This window comes from Cyprinus carpio, chromosome B9, assembly GCF_018340385.1.
Source record: "Cyprinus carpio isolate SPL01 chromosome B9, ASM1834038v1, whole genome shotgun sequence".
Classification (NCBI taxonomy): domain Eukaryota; kingdom Metazoa; phylum Chordata; class Actinopteri; order Cypriniformes; family Cyprinidae; genus Cyprinus; species Cyprinus carpio.
Genome location: NC_056605.1, coordinates 24989536 through 25015285, shown reverse-complemented (window position 1 = coordinate 25015285; position 25750 = coordinate 24989536). Strand labels below are relative to the sequence as shown.

Genomic DNA, 25750 nt, shown 5'->3' with positions numbered 1-25750 from the left:
CTGATGATTCTGATCAAAATTGTTGTATTTCGTATTTCAGTGTATATTTCAGACAGAAGTGAGTTACATGTAATCTGTGCAATCTCATTTCTGTAACCTAAAGAAAAATGGGGAAAAAAACCTGCTACGCCAATAAATAAACCATGGCCTTTGTCGATACCTCAACTGTTGCCTTAATTTCTTCTGTTTCATATTTTTACACCTAAAAAAGACTTAAGATGAGCTCCTTCAATGCAAGTCTATGGGAACTTTAATGTTGTTTTGCAGAGTCCTCTCCGCAAAAAGTGTCATAATTTGAAGTATCATTCATGTCCATACTGTAGCACAATGTGAAACAACTCGAGTGCCAGACTTTACTACTTGCAGTTGGGTGCTTGTTCAAATCCCTAACCCTTAATATGAGCTATGCTTTAACAATCACCACTTATTAGTAGATTAACTGGTCGGCTGCCATGCTATTGAGTCTGGCAGTCAATCTGCTAATTACTTCACAATGAATACAGAGGATATTTTACACTCTTGGTTTTATTGAGATGCACTTTGGGCACATTGAAATCTTATGCCATATCTACTATCAAAATCAAAAACAGAGATACAATACAATCATTTATATATAGGTCACACAACTTTTATGAACACCCACATAATAACATAAGCAAATAATTTGAATTCAAGGCATCCCGGTTGTCTCAAAATTATTCTGATTTATTCTGTCAAAGGCTTGATACTCCCTAGTCTAGGCCAGTGGAACTGCTTGTGTAGTAAACACTGTGGTTAATGGCAGTCATATTATGCATCACATGACAATACTTTAATCCCACCATCGTGGCCAGGGGATGTGTTAAGGTTGTCAGGGTTAATCATGGATTGCAGCATGTGCAAAAATGAGTGTCTGCCATTTTCTTTCCACAGGGTTTACACCAATGATTACACAGTATGGATGAAAAAATGGACGAAAAAACTTCCAGGATTCTTGAGGGGAGTTTCTATAGTTTGAGATCTCTTTCACCCAGAGAGCTGAAACATTCTTCTATAGCCTGCTCTGAGACCCCAGACAGGGTAGAAGGTTTCCACTTTGGACTCTGGTCTTTATCGATTAGCACTGCAAGTAGAGAGGGGGAAAATCTGTCAGTCTGGGGTTGTTCTGGAAAAAACTGGTTAGGTGAGTGGACCTGGCTAAGAAAACTGCATGAGTGCAGAAGCACATTAATTTGAGGTAAAACCCTATCAATAACCTTTATAATTACTAATAACAGACAATATAGCATTCTTAACATCAACAATGTACAGACATGTAATTTAACCTTTACTTACATATTTTTTTTTTTACAGAATTTTAAAGATAATGACTAATAATGATAATGAAAATTTCAATTGAGTTCCTGAATTTGAATTTAGTTAAGGATGTAAACAGGATGTAGAGTTGTAATTTGAATTTAAAATTGAAAATAATTCAAAGAAACTTCTCCAATGTTGTTTTAACAAAAATATGAATTAAACATAAACATACTATCATTGACACATCATATGGGATATTTCCAGATATATTAGATCAATGCTCAAATTTTATAGAAATGTGTATGTAATGTGTAAATGTTAAATTTAATAAATTACATTTTATGGATTATTGCAGCAGAACACTATACTTCCTAAATTGCTTTTAATTACAAAATTTTGAAAATGACTCAAGATCACATATAAGGTTACATATTCACCAACTCTTTAACACCAACATCTAATTTGATACATCTTATATACAGTTTATCAGGAGGAACTAATATGTGATTTTGTGCATATTACCTGCTCTGACTCCCTCATAAAAATCGTGGCCTCTCTGCAAAGCAAAAGTAAAAACTCATGACACAAATATTCCCCTAAATGAATAACTGGTATGTGAAAAATGTGCCAACACAGCTTTAAGCAGATTTGATTTGGGTAATGAAATGATAAAGCACTGCATTTACAGATAATTGCATTACATACCATACAGGCCTGACTGAGTCTATACTCCATCACCAACACCTCCTGCAAACTCATTCTCGCTCCTTCCTGAATCTGCCGGAAAGTTAACTTCAGAGAGGTTGGGGACATTTTGGACAGAGTCTGTAAAGGCCAAAAAACCCAAATTTAATAATGACGATAAATAAATAGCGATTTAAATATCTGACAGTATCAACAAAGTATAATCTTTTTATTTTACAACATGAAAGCCAACAGAGATGATATCAATCTGTGTGGCAGTAATGAAAATAAATTGAATTTATTATTATTTTTTAATTAAGTTAATCTGAAATAGACAGACTGAGCAGCTAAAGTTATGATTTTAGTTTCATTTTAAATTTTTAGTTTTAGATTTGATCAATGACCTTGAAAGACTTATAAAACAGTGGATGGATGGAATGAATTTTTCACAAAAATGAACAGAAGCTGTAGAAATATGTCGTTTTCACTTTAAATTTTCATTTTTTTTTCTGTGAACTGTTGACTATCTCTTAATCTATCAATCAATCAAACAAACAATACATTTAAAAACAAAACATATAAAATAAAATAATGTGAGCTGGGGAAGACGTCAAACCGTCCACACATAACCAAAATTTACGAAAGGGGAGGTTACACATGGGTAATGGCCAAGTGTACTGTTGATAAAAAGAGGCCCATATTAGCAGAGAACCAGTCCATAAACAGCCTTGTGTTTAGAGAACCTTACATGACCTGTTTGGTCATAAAACCTCACATTCAATTCAAACGGCATGTTCTGTTTATATCACTGTCACTTTGTATACAGTATAATGAGGTATTGTGATTATTTATATTGTAACTTTGTTTAGGTCACGAAAGGACAAGAGCAGGAAACAGAATTGCACTCAAAAATAATAGTCCACACATACACTGAGCAACAGCAACTGTAAATATTCAACATTAAAATGTCACTACGTCAAACATCAATTTCCTTTCTACAGCTCACTCTAAACAGAGTGATGCATGGTAAAGTAGCGCTATGGGAGGGAAAACAGAATGGCTTTGAAATACTAATGAGGTATAATATGATTCAGGGCCCATTACGCAATAGAAGAGAGGGTTTGCATGCAGCAGAGAGCATGCAGACCTCAAATAAAAAGCCATATGCGCTCATTCTGTTTATCTCGTCCACATATTCCAGAAACCATCACACGCTTTACCCAGCTGCAGAAACACGACATGGAAACACACTCCTGTATGAAGAACAATAAACCAAACCTTGCTATAACATTCTCTACTGCCATGTCATTTTATGAGGTTCATAAAAACATCACTTGCACGTGGGAGTTAGAATGAATATACAGCTCGCCTTAACGCAGGGACTACGTGTAAGATATAATCTTACTCTTTTTGTATAATCAAAGGAAAATGCTATTTAAAAATACTAGCTTCTTAATATTAATTTGATTTGTGCTCACACTATACCATTCAAAAGTTGGAGATCAAAAAGATTTGTAAAGTTTTCTTTTTTTTAGTCTCGTGCTCATCAAAGCTGCATTTATTTGGACAAAAATACAGTAAAAACAGTAATATTGCGATATAATTTACAATTTAAAATAAGGGTTTTCTATTTGAAAACACTTAAAAAATTCATTCTTGTGATGGCAAAGCTGAAATTTCATCAGACATTACTAGTCTTCAGTTTCACATGATTCTTCAAAAATCATCCTAATATGATTATTTATTATCAATGCTGTGCTGCTTAATATTTTTATTGGAACTTGAGATACTTTAATGAATAAAAGTTAAAAAGAAATGTAATTTATTCACAATAGAAATATTTTGTAATCATATAAATATTTTCTTTTACTATCAATTTAACATATCTCTGCTGAATACAAGTATTAATTTATTTCCTAAATATATGAATAAATCAGCTCAACATAGCTTATTATAAAAATGACCATGTGCATTTGGAGTTTACCTGCATGTTAACTTGCTCTGCTAATTAATGGAATAATTCATCCAAAAAGTGAAATATAAAAATAGTCATAATTTCTTCACCTCATGTCGTCCCAAACCTGTATAATTTTTTTGTTTTGTTTTTGTAGTACACAAAATGGCCTTTAAGGTCAAAATCAAGCACATTCTTTTCAATATACTGAAAGTGAATGAGGACTAGGGTTGTACAATTTCAAAGCGATAAAAAAACAACAACAAAAAAACAGAAATATCTAAACAAAAAGTATAGGCTACACTACGTATACTGAAGTCATAAGTAGATTTTGTGTGGACAAGACTGACATTTTTACATCACAACAATTTTCGCTTTTGGATCCATTTATTTTTTTAAATATGTTTAATCACTATCCCCGAACGCACCTCAGTCTGTTTGAGAGCAAAAGCAGAGCCATCTTTCTTAAGGTTCTCCATGATCTCCTCCACACTTCCAGCTGAAAAGAGCCTGAAAACAGTAAGAACAATTAGAAAAATTACAGGGCCAGTCCTGCAAACACAGACACGTATGCAAACCCCATCTGTGGAAGTTTTTCTACATCATGCTCAAGCAGTCAAGCCAAATTAGTCATCAGGTTTAATCCTGGGACAGCAGATTAGTGCAGCATCAACTGACGTTATGTAAGGCTCATATGCAATGCAGAGTTAAACACCACAAAAAGGTAAACAAGGGGTGTATAGGCTCATGGCAGTTTGTCCCACTAAAACACCCGGAAGGGAAGACATAAAGACACCACTGCACACGCTCTGGTCATGGTGGAATCTGAGTTTTGGAGCATGTCCAATGTTTATCAAACTGATCATTTCAGATCTTTGATCAACAAACCCAACTTTTTCCAACTTTTCCATGCACATGGAATTATGGGCTTTTCAGAGTGTCATACATTGCTGGAAACTTCCAAGTTTTATCAGCATTTTCAGGCTGGTGTTTAAGGCTTATCCAGTGAAACAGACACAAGTGTAACTAATCGGTTTCAAAAGTGTGAAGTCTTCTCATATTAGGCCAACACTGCTCCTGCAGATGATTTAGAGTCACAGTTACCACACTGTCACGTCACAGTATGCAAATACACAATTATTGTGCCACTGCCGTTCATACTTAAATATTACAGTTTAAAAACAATGCTGATTTATACTGGGGCTGGGAGATATAGCTAAAAACATACACTACTGTTCAAAAGTTTGTCATCAAATTCTTTTTTTTGGAAGGAAATTAAAAATTTTGTTTAGCAGGGATGCATTAAATTGATCAAAAGTAATAGTAGAGACATTTATAATGATACAAAAGGTTTCTATTTCAAATAAATGCTGTTCTTTTGAACTCTATTCATCAAAGATCAACAGTTATCAACAGTTAACCTACATTTCTGATTATGAATTATTGTGTATTGTTCTAATCTAGAATCCAGAAACAAAAAAAAATAAAGTGTGAAAATATTCACACTGATGCTTAATTATAAATGTTTGATCATTTTGACTCAGTTGTTAAAACAGAAGAAAAACATGTAGTGCACTTACACTGAAAGTCTATAGGGCAAGTACACACTTAAATATTGAAGTCATGAATTTTAGTTTCATTCTATTCTGGGTTAGGCATATGACAGTAAAGCAAGGAGAGCAGAGCGGTTAGGTTTACCTGTCAATGGCCTCTGTCTGTTCTTGCAGTACGAAAGGTTTCTCAGCATCCAGACTGCTCTGAGGAGACATAACAGCAGTCTGTGTTTAAACACCAGCTGAAGCACATAAACAGGGCTATATTTCAACCCTGACAGCTACAATCCTCAACTGTCTGTGTGTGTATGAGTGAGGCCATTTTTGTCCTGTCAGACACCATGGCTGTGTCTGAAGCTGAAGAACAAGTGTAAGAACCATCTTTCGAAAACATTCAAAACTTTTGACTGGTAGTGTCTCTGTGTGTATATGTGTTTATATATATATATATATATATATATATATATATATATATATATATATATATATATATATATATATATATATATATATATATATATATACACACACACAGGTGCATCTCAAAAAATTTGAATATTGTGAAAAAGTTATTTTCTTTTGTAACTTATTTCAAAAAAGTAAAAATTTTATATATTCTAGATTCATTACATGTAAAGTAAAACATTTTAAAAGTTTTTTTGTTTTAATTTTGATGACTAGAGCTTACAGCTCATGAAAGTCAAAAATCCAGTATCTCAAAATATTAGAATATTTACATTTGAGTTTCATTAAATGACCATCCCTAGTGTATAAATTCCGGGTATCTCTTGTTCTTTGAAACCACAATAATGGGGAAGGCTGCTGACTTGGCATTGGTCCAGAAGACAATCACTGACACCCTCCACAAAGAGGGTAAGTCACAGAAGATCATTACTGAAAGGGGTGGCTGTTCACAGAGTGCTGTATCAAAGCATATTAAATGCAAAGTTGACTGGAAGGAACAAAATGGGTAGGAAAAGGTGCACAAGTAACAGGGATAATGCAAGCTTGAGAAAACTGTCCAACAAAGCTGTTTCAAACACTTGGGAGAACTTCACAAGGAGTGGATTGAAGATGGAGTCATGGCATCAAGAGTCATCAAGCTCAGACGTCTTCAGGAAAAGGGTTACCAAGCCACTTCTGAAACAGAAACGATGTCAGAAGCATCTTACCTGGGCAAAGGAGAAAAATAACTGTACTGTTGCTCAGTGCTCCAAAGTCCTCTTTTCAGATAAAAGTAAATTTTGCATTTCCTTTTGAAATCAAGATCTGGAGGAAGACTGGAGAGGCAAAGAATCCAAGCTGCTTGAAGTCCAGTGTGAAGTTTCTGAAGTCAGTGATGATTTGGGGTGCCGTGACGTCTGCTGGTGTTGGTCCTTGTGTTTTATCAAGTCCAAAGTCAATGCAGCCATCTACCAGGAGATTTTGGAGCACTTTATGCTTCCTTCTGCTGATCAGCTTTATGGAGATGCTGATTTCCTTTTATAGCAGGACTTTAGCACGTGCCCACAGTGCCAAAACCACTTCCAAGTGGTTTGCTAACCATGATATTACTGTGCTTGATTGGCCGGCCAACATGCCTGACCTGAATCTCACATGGAATCTATGGGATATTTTCAAGAGAAAGATGAGAAACAGTCGATCCAACCATATAGATGAGCTTAAGGCTCAATAGTGCCTCAGCAGTGCCACAGGTTGATTGCTTCCATGCCACACCTCACTGATGCAGTAATTTGTGCTTAAGGAGCCCCAATCAAGTATTTAGTTTATAAATGAACATACTTTAAAAAACTTGAGCTTTTCTGTTTTGCAAATCCTTTGGTTTTGAGTGATCTTAGGAAATATTCTAATATTTTGAGATACTGGATTTTTGAATTTATTGACATGTTTTATATGATTGTATTTTTTATATTTTGAAAATATTTTGAAATGTTTTACTTTACAAGTAATGAACCTAAAAAATATAAATTTTCACTTTTTGAAATGTTAAAAAAAAAATAAACCTTTTTCACAATATTCAATTTTTGTTTAGATGCACCTGTATATATAGCCTAATGTATATAAGATAAACTAGTGCACTGTTGACTGACTGTTTCAGATTCAGGCCATTTTTCATTTCATCTTCTGTGCAGGCGTGGTGTACCGCTGGTTGAACTAATTTACACCCTCCTAATGCTTAAAAACTATGACATGCATCCCAGTGACATTCCATTTTATGCTTGCTCTGAAGATACAGAGACAGAGATATCTCTATTTCAATACATTGTCACTGAATTGATTCCATGTCATGGATTCTCTATTAGCACTCTGAAAACAGAATATAAGTGTCTATATTCCTCCCTTATCTGCTAAGGTCTGGATAAACCCTATCTAATCTTTAGTATCAAACAATCTACAGGCTTTAAAGCCTTGATGAATAAAGTTTGATATAAGTGTATGGTTTTATGATTTAGTGACAGCTGCTGTAGATAAAACTCTCTTTGAAGCAGGATCATTTCCAGACGTAAATATCATCATTAGTGCCATATCATAATGCAAAGACTACCTCTAAATAATTCAGTGTGTTTTTTTTCAACTTCAAATTGGGCTAATATTAAGATTTGTTGATATTAAAAGAGAATAAAATAAAAGAAATGATCAAAAGAGGTCTAGTAGTGGTCTGTGAAAGCAGTTTGTCCGGAGCATGAAAGCCACGTGTTATCAGTTCCTTCTTCCCAAGGATTTCTGGAAAGCTTTGTGACGTAAAGACTATGAGTCAAAATAATCTTCACTTAGACACTCCTGTTCAGCACACACAACTTCACAGCATTAAGCACCGACGGCCATAAATCCATACCATAGTCATAAAGACCATAAAGTCATCATGACTATAATAAATATAGTAAAACACAGCAGAGGACTTTGAGCGTTTGGACGGTCTTGGGAATACTCTCACTGAAATGAACTTCATGTTCATTATAGCTTGCTGAAACTAGGGTCCATAGGTTCTTATTACATTTTTCTAAATTATATAATAATATTAATAACAATAAAAATAACAACAATAAAGATATAATTATTAAATAATTATAAAAACGATATAATATTTATATATTATTAAATGTATATATTATTAAATTCTTCGTAACACTTTAATTTAAGGTGTCCTTTCACACATATTACATGTACGTACTATTAATAACAATTAATTATAAGTAACCCTAACATTTTTACATTATATTAACATTATTGTTATACACTACTGTTCAAAAGTTTGGGTCTGTAACATTGTTTTTTAAATAAGTCTTTTTTGCTTATCAAGACTGAACAAAAATACAGTAAAAGTTATTGTGAATATTGTGAAATATTATTACAATTTAAATTAACTGTTTTCCATTTTAATATATTTTCAAATGTGATTCATTCCTTTGATGCCAAAGCTGAATTTTTAGTAGCAATTTCTGCAGTCTTCAGTCACATGATCCTTCAAAAATCATTCTAATATGTTGATTTGGTGCTCAGGAAACATTTCTTATTATTATCAATGTTGAAATAGATGTGCTGCTTAATATGTTTGAAGAAACCAGGATATCTTTTTGTCAGGATTTTTTTAAAGTAGAATTTTTTATAGATGTCTTTATTGTCATTTTTAATGAATCTGTGCTAAAGAAAAGTGTTAATAAAAAGAAAATACTGACCCCAAAATTTTGGAAGGTAGGCTGATTCTAATTGTATGACTTTTTTTCTCTCTTTTTTTTTGTCAATGAGAGGCAATGCCATTTGGACACCAACACTTTTTAACCTTCTTTTGTGTTTCACAGAGGAAGGAAATTCATACAGGTTTGGAAAAACACATGGTGGGTAAATAATGACAGAATGTTTTTTTTTTTTGTGAAATGTTCCTTTTAAGTGAGAGAATTTTCCAAATTTGTGTAAGATTTGTAATTATATAAAGATGCACTGAAAGCAAATCCATCAGTGTTGTATAATGTGGCGATGGTGACAGCTTACACAAGCCCACCACTGTGCAGTGTAACCGCAGAGTCACGTCGGTGTTTGCCACATACCTGTTCTTGATAAGACTCCAGCAGTTGGGCCACATCAGTGTTAGATGGAGACTTCAGATCAACAAGATCCTTCTCAAGAGATGCAATCTGATAGGAGAGATTAATGGTAAAATTGAAAACATCACAAGTTGAAAGAAACAATCTAGTGGGTTTAAATCAGATACTAAAGAGTGGAGAAGGAAATGTGTTGTTTACAACAGGAATTTTTACAAGGTGTTTCCTGAGGGTAACTGCTGAGACACAGTGAAACACAACATAAAACAGCTCTGATCCAAACCATAGTGTGCTGCTTACCAGGTCAGCCTATTAGGGACCACAAGTGTGCTCCCAACATTGCGTATAAAGGTCACATCAGCTAAAGTTTGCATGCAAAAAGGGTCCACTATCCACAGAAATATCCACTGCTCACATACTAGTTATTTTAAAAACTTTTAGTGTCATCAGCACAGAAAATTTACATGAGGAAATTTTTCACCCTCACATGAAACTCCTAATTGCATGGATATTTTCACATTTTCACTGCATTTTCACACAGGGATCTGCAAGCAACTATTCTTTCTAACGCTGGTTTGGAAAGATATACAGTAAATTGTGTGACGCACTATACTAACATACTGAATAAAATACATTACACCAGGATATAAAAGGTAGAATGATATTTAATTCACCCATCACATTCCCACACATTGGAAAAATGAATTTCTTCCTTGTAATTACTGGATAAAAAAAATATATATATATATATATTATATAATTATATATATTATATAAAAAATTATATATATATATATATATATATATATATATATATATATATATATATATATATATATATATATATATATATATAAAATTATATATATACACTAACACACACACACATAGGACTCAGAAAGAACAACATCTAGTTGATTAAATATTTTAGAGGGCTTGAAAATGTGTATTCACTATAAAACCCCCACGTTTTTCCATTATTTTTAAATTCCTCTTAATTTATACAGCATTCCAGGCCTGAAAATCTAAATTTTTAAATTCCCTGACCCTGTGCTGCTCGTGGTGATAATGAATGATAATACAGGCTGACTCAATATATAATTGTCAGGGTTGTTTACATTGCTCATAAAACAAATTGAATCAGCTCACAACTAGTTCCGCGGTACAAACTGACGCCCTGTCCTCAGAGCCCTTTTTTGGTTATTTTTATCACAAGTCACAAGTGTGTGTAGCGTGTACGCCAGATCCCGCTGGTCGTCTGTCCTTGGCCAGAGGATGTGTGTGTGTGCGTAGGCTTGTATGCTCCTTCTCTCTCTGCCAACCCCTGGTCCTCATTTTCACCTCTGGCACATGAACTGGGCGTAGTGTCAGGGCTCGGTCGCCCCCTGCTGCCGAACGCTCGCTGGCAAGCCTGAGAAATGCTGACTAAGTCCTCTCCTTTCAGTAACTTCTCTCATTTCAGCATCAAATGCAAGAACTGCAGCCCAAAATCCAAGGAGGCCAGCACCAGCACAGATCCCTTCCAGTCATCGTTACCTTGAATTTGAGTTTCATCTTTTTGAAACTGTCTTAAAACGGTTCTACAATCATAATAGCTTCTTCCTAGCACTGTTCCAACCAGGAGCTGGATATGAAAACATTGGATAACATGAAACAATCACATCCAATATATCCAGTATGTGTGTATAATGTGTTAAAAATATAAATGAACTATGTTAAATTTATTTTATATAAAATTAATGAAAGCTAAAAATGTAAAAATATTTCACACAAATCTGAGACAAGAGAAAAATGTGCAATATCTATTCACAAGACCGATGCAAGGGAAACTGCCATTTATTTGGCCAGTCGAATATCTTTGTAACCTCAAAATGGCCAAATATTTCCTGATAAACTTGCCAGTATATTGGTCAGTTTCTATATATATTACCTTGTCGGACTGCACAAAGTGAGTAGCCAACCCGACCCTCTGAACATCTCTCCCTTTGAGGCGGATCCCGGTCAGGGCAAGAAAGAGGGGGGGGGGGGGGGGGGGGGGGGGGGGGGGGGGGGGGGGGGGGGGGGGGGGGGGGGGGGGGGGGGGGGGGGGGGGGGGGGGGGGGGGGGGGGGGGGGGGGCGGGGGGGGGGGGGTTTTTTCTTTCTTTTTTGGGGGGGGGGGGGGGGGGGGGGGGGGGGGGGGGGGGGGTGAGGCCTAGTTTGCCTTGAAGTCTAGGCAGGAAGTAGCCACCACCAACATCAGGGAACAAACCTATAGAAACAACACACAAAACAAAAGCCATTTAGAGCATGACATCAAGTAAAAATCTGGACACAAAATTCCCAATCCTTTCTCCACTGAAAAATACCCACCACATATTTAATATATCTTATATTAATTAATTGATTGCAGTGCTTCATGGGATCAAAGTTTAATCAAAGTTTATGTACTTTTATTAAAGTCTGTACTTTTTCATATTTTCAAACACTGTTTTGCACTGAATCAAATGTACTGTAATTCAGAGTTGGGCGGTTTGGTTCAAGGCTTCTTTATTGAAGGAATTTTTTTAAATCCTTGAATGCAAAAAAAAAAATTATTACGAACTCAAGGTCACAGAACAAACAGTTTGGGAAAGTATTTCAATCCATAACGATCAGTTCTTGCCTCTCTTAATAAGATTTGTACACTGTTTAAGCCACATAGTGACATCTGCTGTGTGTTAAGATTGTACAGGACATGACTTCCAATGCTCTTTACACAAGAAAAAAAGATTATTTTCTGGCCACAGGAGTATAAATCAGCTTTTTAGGGAATTATTATAATTGCTCAAGTGATTTCATAAGTAATATTAAAACTGAGACCGAGGAAACACTAGAATAAAAAGACCTTGGTACATAAGGCAGGGTTATTACAAATTTTTTTTTTTTTTTTTTTTTTTTTATGCCAATGACCCGACAAATATTAATATGGGTCAAGGGACACTCTTCCTAAAGTATTGATGGAGCTGTATATTTCCATGTACAGACCATTTATGCTATGTAGGAAAAATAACAGACATGATATCATAAAGAAAACTTTAGAATTTTGTTTCCAAAATAAAGTAACTGGATTAACTGAAATTCTTCAAATACTGAAGAATTGTTCTACAAATAATTTTTGTTGCACTATTTAATTACAGGCACCTGCAAGGGGGTCCCTGGCCCCTAGTTTGTAAAACTCTAGCATAAACAGTTATCAAATGCATTGTTCAGTCTGCAGGATGTGGTTATGAAATGGCATAGTGTGGCGCAACAATCTTATTAACCTGATATGCTTTTTTTAGTAGCAAGGGCTGAGAAAAATAACCACTCCCCTCACGCACTCCCAGCAGGAGGTACAATTTTGAATAAAGCAGGACAGGATTAGGTCCTCTGACCTGATTCCAGGAGGCAAATGTAATATCATAAATGCAGATTACGCTTGCCATTCACCCAGTGGCTTTGTCTCATAGCCGGTATAGTTTTAAGACTCAAATAGCAAATAATCCATCAGCAGAAGGGGGTGAAGGGGTGGATCCAGTTTGCAGGCGAGGGGGGGGGGGGGTACACAGATGGCTGGCCCATCGTCAGAGAAGGTGCCACCATGGCTGAATACCACAGCTCAGCACAAATGGCTCAAGGCTACTGCTACCATGCTGCTCGTGGTGCTTTCCTTCCGGAATCCCACTTAGCCTGGAGCATTTAAAGCATACATAAAAAATCAGTTCTTTAAAACTGCACAAGAGTCCCAGCACCACTTCTTTTCCAGAAAAGTGTAAACACTAATGAAACACTGTTTGTTTGCGAGACCCTATATAGTAACAGCGGCTCAAACAATGGTGTGAGCTGGGGTGTTTTTTCAGTCACTGCCAATAGGACAAACATGTTTAAAACCTGTTCTAAACATTTGTTAATCAATCATTTTTTTTTATGTAGATTTCATAGAAACATTTATTATGGAGCCAAGTCCAGGTTTGTTATTGTTAGGTAAAACTAAAATCTTAAAAAACATTTTTGGTACTTGAAACAACATAACTAAAATAAAATTTAAATGATCAGAATTATTAAAAATGTATTGCGGAGGCAACACTTCGTATTTTAGTTATAAGTAGTACTAAAAGAAGTACTAAAGAACTAAAACTAAATAAACTAAAAATAAAAAAGAAACTGAAATAAAACTAAAACTAATAAAAATGGCAAAACACAACAAAATCACAAAAAATAAAATCAAAACAAAATTCAAAAACTAGTACATCAATAACACTGCTAGAGTCTCATCTGAAAAACAAAACAGAAATATATATTTATTTTTTGTTTACATAATATATATGTGTGTACTGTGTGTATTTATTATGTATATATAAATACAAACACATGCATGTATATATTTAAGAAAAATATGTTATGCTTATATATTAAATATATTTCCATATAATATAAAATACAAGAATATATAAATGTTTAAACATGTAAATATTTTCAAAATATATACTGTATGTGTTTGTATTTATATATACATAATAAATATACACAGTACACATACATACATTATGTAAACAAAAACATTTTGGATGCGATTAATCGTTTGACAGCACTAATAAATGTTCTTCAAAAGAGTATCTTCACTCATCTGGAATGTTATTCATCCCAAACATATTTTTAATAGTACTAATTTATGTGAAAGTAAAAAAACAAAAAAACAAATAGACAGATCTAGATAGAACCCCTAGATCTACCAACAGTGTGAGTCTGGGGCGGGATGTCTGGGATGGGTTAGTCCAAATAGCAAATTGGTATACACTACTGAAACCTGTTTAAAATAATTGTTATTTATGCAGATTTCCTAAATTATGCTGCTTATATGACTGAAGTCTCATTTCAATAAATAATAGGATATAAAATGTAACAGGCAGTTTTTTTTTTTAAAGCCACACAAATTCCATGCGCACATGATGATGTAGTACTTGTTTAACCACCTCATGTCAAAGAAGAAGAACTATAAGGAAGTACCCGGCTACGAGACTCATAAGTCTGGCCACCTTCCCGCAGAATAAACCATTAAGACAAGTGCAAACCCAAAGAGGATTATCATTCTTCTGGGGTTGAGAGACACAGGCTCTTAATAGAATTAGCGGGTGATGGCACACAGACACTGTGCATTCACTCAATCAAATACACACGCACGTGCACAGACGCTCAACAGATGTGTCACAGACCGTGATTAGCACTACTTCCTGCCACTCTAACAGTTCCGCAGGGAGTCTTTGCCCAAGGCTTGCAAGAGCTGAAGGACGCTGTACAACAGGAGGAAATGCTGTAAAGCCCTCTCATTAAGAGTCCAGAATGAACTACAATAGCCGAGGCAGACTTCTGCATACATGTGTAGAAGCATGTGATAGTGACAAGGGCAAAGTATTCATCACAGACAATCTGATTTATAGCGCATCAAGGCTCCAGACATACCATTCACAGGGTGTGATTAGAACGTGGAATGAAAAGAAGCACGGAAAATTTAAAGCATGTGCAATAAAAGCGAGATGCAGCACACATGGATGTATTCTGAGAGGATGGTTATGAAAGATGAATGTGGAAACATTCACTTTGGACCCAAAAATGAACATTTTGTCTTCATTTTATCACCTTCATGTCTAACAACGTATTTTCAGGGTGAGTAAGTGATGACAGAATTGAAAGTTTACGACAAGCTCAGTTTCTCTAAAAACATTAGCAGTGGTATAACTGTTAACTAATTTTAGGAAATTAATACTTCAATCCTGCAAATAAGCATTAGTCAAAAGTTGCAAAAGATTTTTATTTTAAATAAAAAGTGTTCTTTTGAACTTTCTATTTGTCAAAGAATCGTAGAGAAAATGTATTACTGTTTTCCAAAAAATATTATGCAAAGTAATTGTTTTCAACATTCATAATAATATGAAAGGTTTCTTATTAAAAAGCTTTAAATCAGCGTATTAGAATAATTTCTTAATGATCATGTGAACCTGAAGACTGTAATTGGCTGATGAAAATTCAGCTTTTCTATCACAAATAAATTGCTTTTTATACAATATTAAAACAGCAAACTGTTATTTTTAAATTCTTATAATATTTCACAATTTTACTGTATTTTTTTTAATCAAATACATGCAGCTTTGGTGAGCATAAATGTTCAAAAACATGTCAAAATATTACAGTTCCCAAATGTTCGGTAGTGTCAACTGTAGTGCATGTCATGCTTAAAAAAAAAAAAGGAAAAAACTAATTGCATTAGACAACGCACTACCAAAGTAAGTTGCATCTGCAAATTTTTTTTTGCAATAACAATGGTCTGAATGCGACTTGTAGTGCTGAAAGTGTCAAAACTTCTTGTCTTCATTTTGAAAAAACAAAAATCTTTTTTTCCGTTCTATTTACAACCTTACAAATTTGGCAATTTATGCTTGTATTCTGTTTTAATACTTTGTTCTCTAACAAAATTAATGTCACTATGAACTGAGCCATCCACCTGGATCAGATGAGAGGTTATGAAATTAAATCTGCATACCGCAGTGCAAGAATCATCTGTTGGTTCCACGGTTGGAACAAGGCCCACCTACTTATATATCAGCAGCAGATTGATCGGATGCTGTCCGCATCGCCAGAATTCCTTCCATGAGCAAAAGGGAGATTGACGCTGTCTGTGGAGCGTTTTAGCATGCCGCTCATTCAGAGACCACAAGCACTAGACAGGTGCTTCAATCTGCACCGTCTCTCAACACTGTTTCCACATAAAACTGACCTGAACAATCTGCTGTGAAAGATTGCTTTGGAGAGGTCTTTGGGCTAGGCAATGATTTGAGAAGAAAACAGATCACAAAGGGTATTTTTTTTAAGCTACAAAATATGTCACACTGATCTGCTTGTACTTTGGCTGGTCAAGAGTCGAAAGACTGGACATATCTAACAGTCAAGATGCAAAGTAATATTTGTGTAAAAAACCTTACTGTAATTATAAGTGGACCACAGAAAAAAAAATTGCTACTCTGTGATGCTTTTATAAGCTGTTTGAACTCTCATTCCGACGGCACCCATTCACTGCAGAGGATCCATTGGTGAGTTAGTGATGCAATGCTAAATTTCTCCAAACCTGTTTGGATGTAGAAACAAACTCATCTACTCACCTACCTGAGGGTGAGTACATTTTCAGCAAATTTTGGGTGAACTATTCCTTTTAATTTATGTGCCAAAACTACACTTTCTTTTTTGGCAAACGGTATGCTTTACAGTTGATTTCACATCCATATTTTTGGATAAAGTACTATTGATTCCTGTGAAACCAAAGCCATCTTGCATTATTAATGAAAAGTCAGATTATAACCCAGTTACAGCCCTCGGGGAGAGAGAGGAACACAGGCTGCCTCTTACCAATGCCTGTCTCTGGCATGGCAAACAGTGTCTTCTCAGTGGCCACACGAAACTGTCCATGAACTGAAAGACCCACGCCCTGCAGAGAGAGAGAAAGCAGTACAAATCAATAATTGGGTACAATGTTCACAGACCAGATGGAGAGAGCCGTAGAATGAGGGTTCAAGTCTCCACACCCATCCACTGTAAGACACTACAGGAACAGTTCACCCAAAAATGAAAATTCATTATTTATCATCATGTTTCAAATTTGTATAACTTATATGCTATATTAGAAGTCTTCTAAAGCCATCCTATAGCTTTCTTTGAGACATAGATATACACTGCCATTCAAAATTTTTGGATTTTTTTTACGTTTTTGAAAAAAGTCTCTAATGCTCACCAAGGCTGCATTTATTTGATCAAAAACACAGTAACATATTAATATTGTGAGATATCATTACAATTTAAAGTAATCGTTTAGATAAGTTATCCTCAAAAAATTCAACAACTTCTGGAAAAAAAAAAAAAAACATCAGGAAGCGCAAAATTTGAATACTTGTCATTACACAAAATAACATGTCCAAAAGTCTACAACTTTTTCCATTGTCGCCACTGCAAAACTCAACCTGATTCTGTCATAAAAAAGATGAGTATAAGACAGCATCATTGTCTTAATCACTTCAATATATTTAGCTGGTGTGACTCATCATATCACAGAGCATGACTGACATGGACTCATCTAGTTAAACAAAATACACATCATAAAATCAGTTATTACGAAACCAACTGGGGCCTGCGTTCTCAACGGGCTGCTCATTTAAAGACAATAATCATCTTCTCCTGGGGGATTTGAGAAGCATGCTGTAATCAGAGCAGTACATGTGTCCCCTACATGACAACTCATTAGGGTGATTATGATAAAGTGAGAACAACCATCCAAACTATCACAGAGTCAGAGCAGACTGAGAAAGCAAACTGAATAGTTTGGTAACAGCATTTTCATGTGGCAGCTTAAGTATTCGGAGTCAAACGGGAAGCACATGTTGTAGCTGGAGGCATCAAATCATTCACCTAGAAGCGGTGGAAACTCTCATCGATTCTCCAAAATGTTTGGCTGGAATCAGACCTAAAACTTGCAGATAGTGTAGCCAGCTTCTATATTTAAGAATCAGCTCCAGGATGGAAAACAGTACCTATCAAAAACACAAGCATCTCCTCTTTGGGAGACTAATATGAAACATAAATTTAGTCGAAAATGTTTAAAGACCATCTTTAATCTGGTGGTTTTATAATATGAAAGCGCTCTTGAACGTTTCATTACAGATATCCCAAAAGAAGGCAAACAGCTTTATCGGGTTCTTGGCAAACCACTCAATCCAAAAATGCCAGAGGTGGAAATTTCTAAAAAGTTCCTGTCAACTTAAAAGTGAAAAAGTCATGCTTAAATGCATGCAGCCACATTTTTTTTTATTAACATCTAGTTCAAACGTTCACACACAACTGTTCAAAGGTTTGGGGTTTATTATTTTTTTTTAATTAAAACTTTTATTCAACAAGGATGAATTAATTACAATCTCTTGTATAAAACACAATAGAAATAAAGGTAACATCAAATAATATAAAAAACCCCATAAAAATAATAAGCTGCACAATTTTTGCCCACATTGACAATAAGAAGAATTCACTGTGCAGCAAATCAGCGTATTAGAATGATTTCTGAAGGATAATGTGACACTGGAGTAATGGCTGCTATAAATTTAGCTTTGAACACAGGAATAAATTACATTTTTCAATATATTCACATAGAAAACAGCTATTGTAAATTGTAATAATATTTCAAAATATAAACGTTTGTACTTTACAAATAAATGCAGCCTTGGTGAGAAGAAGAGGCTTTTTAGAAGAGCTGAGAGAAGAGGAGCTGTCTTTTTATATCACAGATGCCCTTCTTTTTCCGGTCCTCTGTATTACTGCATCTGTCCTGTGGCTCTGCTTAATTATGATTTACCATATGCTGAGCATCAAGCTACTGAATCACTAAAGGTGTGATTTTCATTACATAAACGAGATGGTCAAAATGAACCCGGCAGAGGTCATATGAAAGATCTTTTGTGTGTGTTTAATGATTTTATTTAAATCTGGAGAGGATCTGGCCTGCTTCTAACTGCTCTTCCCAAATCTGTAACACTGAATTTATTATTTCAGTGTTATTTGTCATTTATAATTTATCATTTATTCATAACAGATGCCCAAGAGTGTGCCGTCGCATCCTGCTGCTGATATTCATTGCAAGGTCCAAAGTAGTTTTGCATGCTATGACTGGAAATTAACTCAAAATCTCTAAAGACTAAACAGACGCACAATCAAAATGAATCAGAATGCAGATTCACTGGGGTCCGAAAGACCATCGTTATAGTGATCCACAAATTGTGACTAGCTATATAATCAAAGCAAACTGAGAAATATGCAGAAGAGAAAAAACACAGGAATAGCTGATAAGGAGCGACGGTCAGGAAGGTATTAAAGGTGCGGCGCAGCCCCCCTCTGACAGGCCTGTGTGAGGGATCAAAGACAAGCTCATAGATCACACTCAGCCACCGACTGATACACTGCAGGTGTGAGATATGATGTTACACTTCTCATGAGTGATTGCATATTTCTTCCATGACTAAATGTGTTCCATAAACAGAGATTCAGCTGGACCACTGGAGAAAATCATTCTGATGTTCATGGTGATTTATTGGATAATCTACTACTATTTATATTGATGAGACTATTATGTCTTTCTTACATCTCTAAACAGGGATTCTGGAAAGCTGCTTTAGAATAAGTATGAGAGGAAATAAATTAGTATGCAAATAAATACAAGAAAGAGAACAAATCGCAAAAAAGTATGCAGATAATGTTTACAACTTTACTAACTAAAGTTTATTATATAAATTTAATAACAGCTACAAATATTTAACATAATGGAGACTGCTAATAAAATAAATAAATCATCTAAAAATAACAAAAATACAATTATAGCCTTTAGTGACCATGTGCGTTAAACTACACACAATACAAATTAGTAAGAAGCTTTTTTTCAATGTAAAAGAAATATAAAAAATATATCCCATTTAACTAAATAGCATACAGGTTTGGAACAACATGAGGATGAGTAAATAATCTCAAGAAATGAATTGCAGACAAAAGATGAAGAGGAAGAAGAAAACAAGAATAGTTGTGGAATAATGCGGTGCTGCCTTGCAAACGCTGTAATAACATTATCTGTGATTCTGCAGCTACTGCCCATATCTTTTTCTCAAATATCTGAGTAAATGGAAAAATCCATTTCTAAACCTTAGAGACATCTGAGGTCAGAACGCGCTCAGTGAGCCTGCATGGTCATTCATTCTTAAATAACAGTTCTCAGCTGAAACATATCACGCAGCAGCTATGCATCGAACAGCTCAGACCAAAGGATGCATAGCCGAATCACCACACCTCGACCTTGACAGAATCCCTGATCAATTAAACACCAGGAGCTGACAGTTTCACCGCTGTGGCATTGCTCTCCTACTGTCAGAACCCCATGAAACTATGCAAAGACAGCAATATTTCAACTGCTCGTTTCTGCTGGTAAAAGAGTGTTTCAAATATATTTACAGTTAAGCACTAAAGTTAGTACAGATTAATATGATATACTGTTATAGTAAAAGTTTTACAATAAAAATGAACAACAACTACTGAATATGCTGCTTATGAATAAATGTTTTGTTTTCAAAGGAATAGTTCACCCAAAAATGAAAATTTGCTGAAAATGTACCCACTCTTATGGCATCCAAGATGAAGAAGAGTTTGTTTGAACAGAACAGATTTGGAGAAATTTTGCACTAAAATCACTTGCCCACCAATGGATCCTCAGCAGTGAATGGGTGCCGTCGGAAAAAGTGTTCAAACAGCTGATAAAAACATAATAATAATAATAAAAAAATCCACATCCATTAATTAATGTTTTATAAAGTGAAAAGCTACATGTGTGTAATAAACAAATCCATCAAGCCTTTTTTTTTTTTTTTTTTTACTTCAAACCAAAAACCAGTTCTCTATTCATAATATTGCTTTCTCCAGTGAAAAGTCGTCTCATCTGAATCAGAAATATGCACAGATCAAGCACTGTTTACAAGCAAAAACAGTTCTAAACAATTATAGACTTTTCCCCTGTTTTTTTGGCCAGAAGTGACAAAATTCTAAGTTAAAACAGCTTAATGATGGATTTGTTTCTTACAAACATGCAACTTTTCACTTCACATGATGTTAACTGACGGATTGGAGTCAAGTGGATTACTTGTGGATTATTGTGATGTTTTTATCAGCTGTTCGGACTCTCATTCTGACGGCACCCATTCACTGCAGAGGATCCATTGATGAGCAAGAGAAGTAATGCTACATTTCTCCAAATCTGTTCTGGTGAAGAACTAAACCCATCTACGTCTTGGATGGCCTGAGGGTGAAAATCTTTCTTTTTTTTTTTTTTTGAGTAAACTATTCCTTTAAATATTATAAGGAATTTTAGGTACCTCTCGATAGTTTTTCCTTTTTCTTTTCATTAAGCAGAACTGTTAGCCATTTATAATTTTGAGTATACATTTTTGAATCCATAATCATTTGTGATGAATCTCTAACTGCAAATGTAATTAATTATTAAATGAATGACTTTTAGGCCTACATGTAATGTGCAACATGAATATAAATATAAAGTGTTACTCAAACACAAATAGCCTACCAATGGGAGGACACTCGAGAACTGATTCATAAGAAACCCAAAGATCGTGTGCAAGATCAGCTCACTGCTCACACCTGCTGGATAAATTACGCAGTGCAAGACAGAAATTAAGAAAATTACAAGAGGGGTTTATGACTCATAATGCGTCACAACTGGCTTGCAGCTCATATGGTCAAGCACGACTGCAAGATATATGGAATTGCACTAAAAATACATACAGTATAATAATAACTCATAAGTGCATATGTATTAATATTTCCATACATATGTTTACAAATGAAAACACCTAGACTGTTCATTATGCATGAAGCCAGTGGCAATGAGAGTCTTACAGTTACTGTACTTGGACAAATTCATAGTGACACAAAGAATGGTACAGTTATATGTATTGTTTTATATAAAGCAGGTCACTTTGTCCTTCATTTATTTTTACATTTTGTAAACACAAGACAAGCTGGCCCACATTGCCTCTGGCCCCTTGGTTCATTTAATGCCATGTTCTGCTAAGCACCATCTGCTGGTGAACTTGTGCAGCAAAATGACAAGTTTAGATCAATACTTACTCCTCCCATTGTAATCCCATCAATTAGAGCCACATATGGTTTCTGATATGTACCTAAAAGGAGTTCAAATAAAAAAATTAAAAAAATTGATTAATAAAATAAATAAATATTTAAATATGTTCATCAATCCTCAAAAATGGCAGCAGAAGTGAGAAAACATACCAATAGTGTTGTTAAGAATATATTCCTCACGGAAGAAGTCTTGAGCGAGAGAGTCGCCTGCTTTTCCAGCTTCTGTGACGGCTGGGAAAATATTTTTTTTTGCATTTCAGTGTGAATGCCAGAAATGTTTGACTGCATTATCAATGCATAGATCCATTTAAGAGTGAATGAAAAACCAGACTGTATGATTATCTTACATAAATACCTCTGATATCCCCACCAGCACAGAATGCCTTCTCCCCTGCTCCTTTAATGATCACCAGATCTGTTTCTGAGTCTTTGTCCCATTTCTACAAAACACAATGTTTAAAACACGTTAGAAATTTTCACATGAAGTTGGTTCCCAGGTTTCCAGTCTCCCCTAACCTTGAGCTGAGGGTAGATGTGTCTGATCATGGTGAGATTCAGAGCATTGAGAGCTTTGGGTCGGTTTAGTGTGATGACTCCAGCGTTCCCAACTTTCTCAAACAGAACTTCAGACCCAGCTTTACTCGACATCTGAGATGAGACACAGTAATTAAACAATATTCAATGGGAGAAACATGTAGCATTAATACAATGTTATTACGCTAAATCATGTACAGTACACCACAAGTCAAGGTTTACACATATTCTTTTATTTTATTATTTTGCAGTTTTAATAATTTCAAGCATTTAAGCACAATACATCAGGTGAAAAAAGGACAAATTATTTCAAGCATTATATAAGAGACACCAGGCCAAAAGGTTTTTAGGGTCATAAAAAATTCAATGAAAAGGATCATACATTTGATTAAATGTGTCCATACTCAAGTCTTGTCCCTGCTTAAAGCTCAAACTTACCATGTGTCCTTGTATTCTCTGCAATCTGCAGATCGATCGTAATCTGTATGGGATAAAATCAATGATGGTGCAACTGTTAGGTCACATATGGCTGTTAACAGAATATTTTGAAACCGAAACCTCAAATATACAGTAGATTATGTTTGTTTATTTATGTTTATCCCTTTTATTATTGACACAATACACAACATTCCACACACACACACACACACACACACACACACACACACACACACACACACACACACATTGGGGAAAGTGTAGTTTGCTTTTATATGTTTTCTAAAACCTTCACAAGCATGTTTTGCTGGATTCGATCTAAGCAAACATTGAAACGATACTTTCATTACGTTATTATCTATTGTATATTCATAACACAACGTCCAAACTTTATCTCATTCATTCTTTTTGGAAAAGAGACCTAACGTTATATGCACTGGCTGCGGATCTCCTGCACATCAAATTGCAAGCAATAATTCATCTCTGGAATCAATCCGCAGAACGGATCCATGATGACATCAGACTTGAGGCACTTGAGGAACACTCACCTGTGCGCAGATGTTAAGATTATTAATGACATGGCTAAAACTCAGAGTTCAGCTTATGTTCTGGATCAATGTACACACAGAGGTTTCACCCTGTCGCCACTGAGGCCCTGCTTCATGATGTCATGGTGGCGCGACACCATCGAGGAAATCTCGCGATGTGTCACAACAGTCCCGACACTGCCCACTACAGTTTTATCCGCGTGTTGCTATTGAACGACAGCACAGATTATGCTCCTTTTTCTTTGGATAAAAAAGACGGGTATGTCAATTAATTATCTTATGTATAAAGCTATTTTTAACTTTAAAAAAACTGGATTAGGTGACTACGAAAAGCAGTAAACGCAACTATTAACCGGTTGTGTAAAAAGGTGCCTGAGTTGCTAGGCAACTGTACCGACGCCGGAAGTACGTGGCTAGGAAAGACATGGCGAACAAGAGGGGAACCGCTGTGTCTGCTCCCTTTCATTATATTTTACGATATTATTCAGTATTAATCCTTGCTGTCTTATCCTATAAATTCACTTCGGCTTCAGAGGACGATGCATTTCGTGCCGGGCAGTCGATATTGTCTCCGGTGGCTGCAGCATCACGGGATGTTCGGTAGGAACCATATGCTGGAAAAGATGCTTCCTATATTTACATACCACAGTTTATTCTGTAATGTAGTGCCACATGAGGTCCGTAATTAATAAAAATAAATGAGTATGGTTACGAGGCTTTAAGAGACTTTCAGAAATAAAAAGCTTGACTTCCCCTTTCTGTCGCATGGACCTCCAGCAACTCCTTCATTAACACCTAACTAGAGATGTTTCTTTATGGATTATTATACTGGGAATTATTCAGCATTATAATTAGGATCTTTCAAAATTGCCATGATTTCAATAATTCACTTTTAAACTAATATCAATACTGTAAGGTGTGGATAGACTGTCTCTCAAACTAAAGGTTTATATTTTTATATATGCTTGATATTATGCTGGAATATAACACACTCACATTTAGTTTTACACATAATTTCACTATGAAAACGTTTTGTTTGTAACATTGTGGTTAGAGAAAGGACAAAAAATGAAAGAAAAAAAATCACCAGGAATATTTTACACTAAATAGAAAGTTGTGATAGCAGTCTGTTTTAAAAATGCATTTAGTTCGGTATTGAAAAAAATAAATGAATATAAATAAATGAAAATAAATAATACATTTGGTATTGGAAAGGTATAGGAAAAAAATATAATTTTACAATAAAAACATGTTTTGTTTGACACATTTTAGGTGGAGGAAGTAACAAAAAAAAAAAATTATTGGAAAAATTAAATTGATCAAAAATGCTACAAATAAATTACTGAATGTTTAATTTGTTCATCAAGTTTTTTGTGATAGCAGTCAGAAAAGTCTGTTATTTTATGATTGCATTTTAGAGAGAAGTAGGGGAAAATAACACATTTTACAATATGAAGCATTTTGATTAAAGAAAAGAACAAAATGAAGAATCACCCTTGAATGTAAATGTAATAAAAAATTGTTTTGTCTTATTTAGGCAATAATGCTCAAAAGTCTGAATTGAAAGTATTGAACGTTTGATTGATTAAACTTTATTATTAAATTGTTTGCGCGTGTGCACACACACTCACAATTTTAAAATGTACTACACAGCACAGTAGGAATGATCATGTTATGTGGGGAAGTCGTGGGCTAATGGTTAGAGAGTTTGACTCCTAACCCTAAGGTTGTGGGTTCGAGTCTCGGGCCGGCAATACCAAGACTGAGGACTGAGGCACCGAACCCCCAACTGCTCCCCGGGCGCCGCAGCATAAATGGCTGCCCACTGCTCCGGGTGTGTGTTCACGGTGTGTGTGTGTGTGCACTTTGGATGGGTTAAATGCAGAGCATGAATTCTGAGTATGGGTCACCATACTTGGCTGTATGTCACATCACACTATGTTATTATTCTCAGATACCTCCTATATGATGTAAATCCACCCGAGGGCTTCAATCTTCGC

At 35.2% G+C, this 25750-nt stretch overlaps 2 protein-coding genes across 3 annotated transcripts in view; one reads left to right on the top strand and one right to left on the bottom strand.

Annotated features, from left to right (window-relative positions):
* Window positions 1-507: 507 nt before the first annotated feature.
* On the bottom strand, window positions 508-23916 carry LOC122134165 (3-hydroxyisobutyryl-CoA hydrolase, mitochondrial). Of its 2 annotated transcripts, none has more exons than XM_042730494.1 (15): window positions 23752-23916; window positions 23203-23240; window positions 22747-22878; window positions 22586-22670; window positions 22381-22461; window positions 22219-22271; window positions 16906-16984; window positions 11701-11758; window positions 11440-11527; window positions 9516-9602; window positions 5615-5673; window positions 4345-4426; window positions 1984-2103; window positions 1801-1834; window positions 508-1102 (listed from the first exon to the last, which is right to left on the bottom strand). In XM_042730494.1, the coding sequence occupies exons 1-15, from the start codon at window positions 23780-23782 to the stop codon at window positions 987-989; spliced, it is 1143 nt and encodes a 380-aa protein (XP_042586428.1). In that variant the 5' UTR covers window positions 23783-23916; the 3' UTR covers window positions 508-986. The 2 variants fall into 2 exon arrangements, with proteins under 2 accessions (XP_042586428.1, XP_042586427.1); XM_042730493.1 differs by having other exon boundaries at window positions 23203-23245; window positions 23751-23915.
* Window positions 23917-24136: 220 nt separating this feature from the next.
* The window catches only part of LOC109091645 (GDP-fucose protein O-fucosyltransferase 2-like), a 9250-nt gene continuing 7636 nt past the window's right edge, over window positions 24137-25750 (top strand). Inside the window, exons 1-2 of the mRNA XM_042730492.1 lie at window positions 24137-24350; window positions 25705-25750. The exon at window positions 25705-25750 is cut by the window's right edge and continues 205 nt beyond it. Coding sequence (XP_042586426.1) covers window positions 24175-24350; window positions 25705-25750 — 222 coding nt within the window. The 5' untranslated portion in view covers window positions 24137-24174. The remainder of the gene's footprint in view (window positions 24351-25704) is intronic.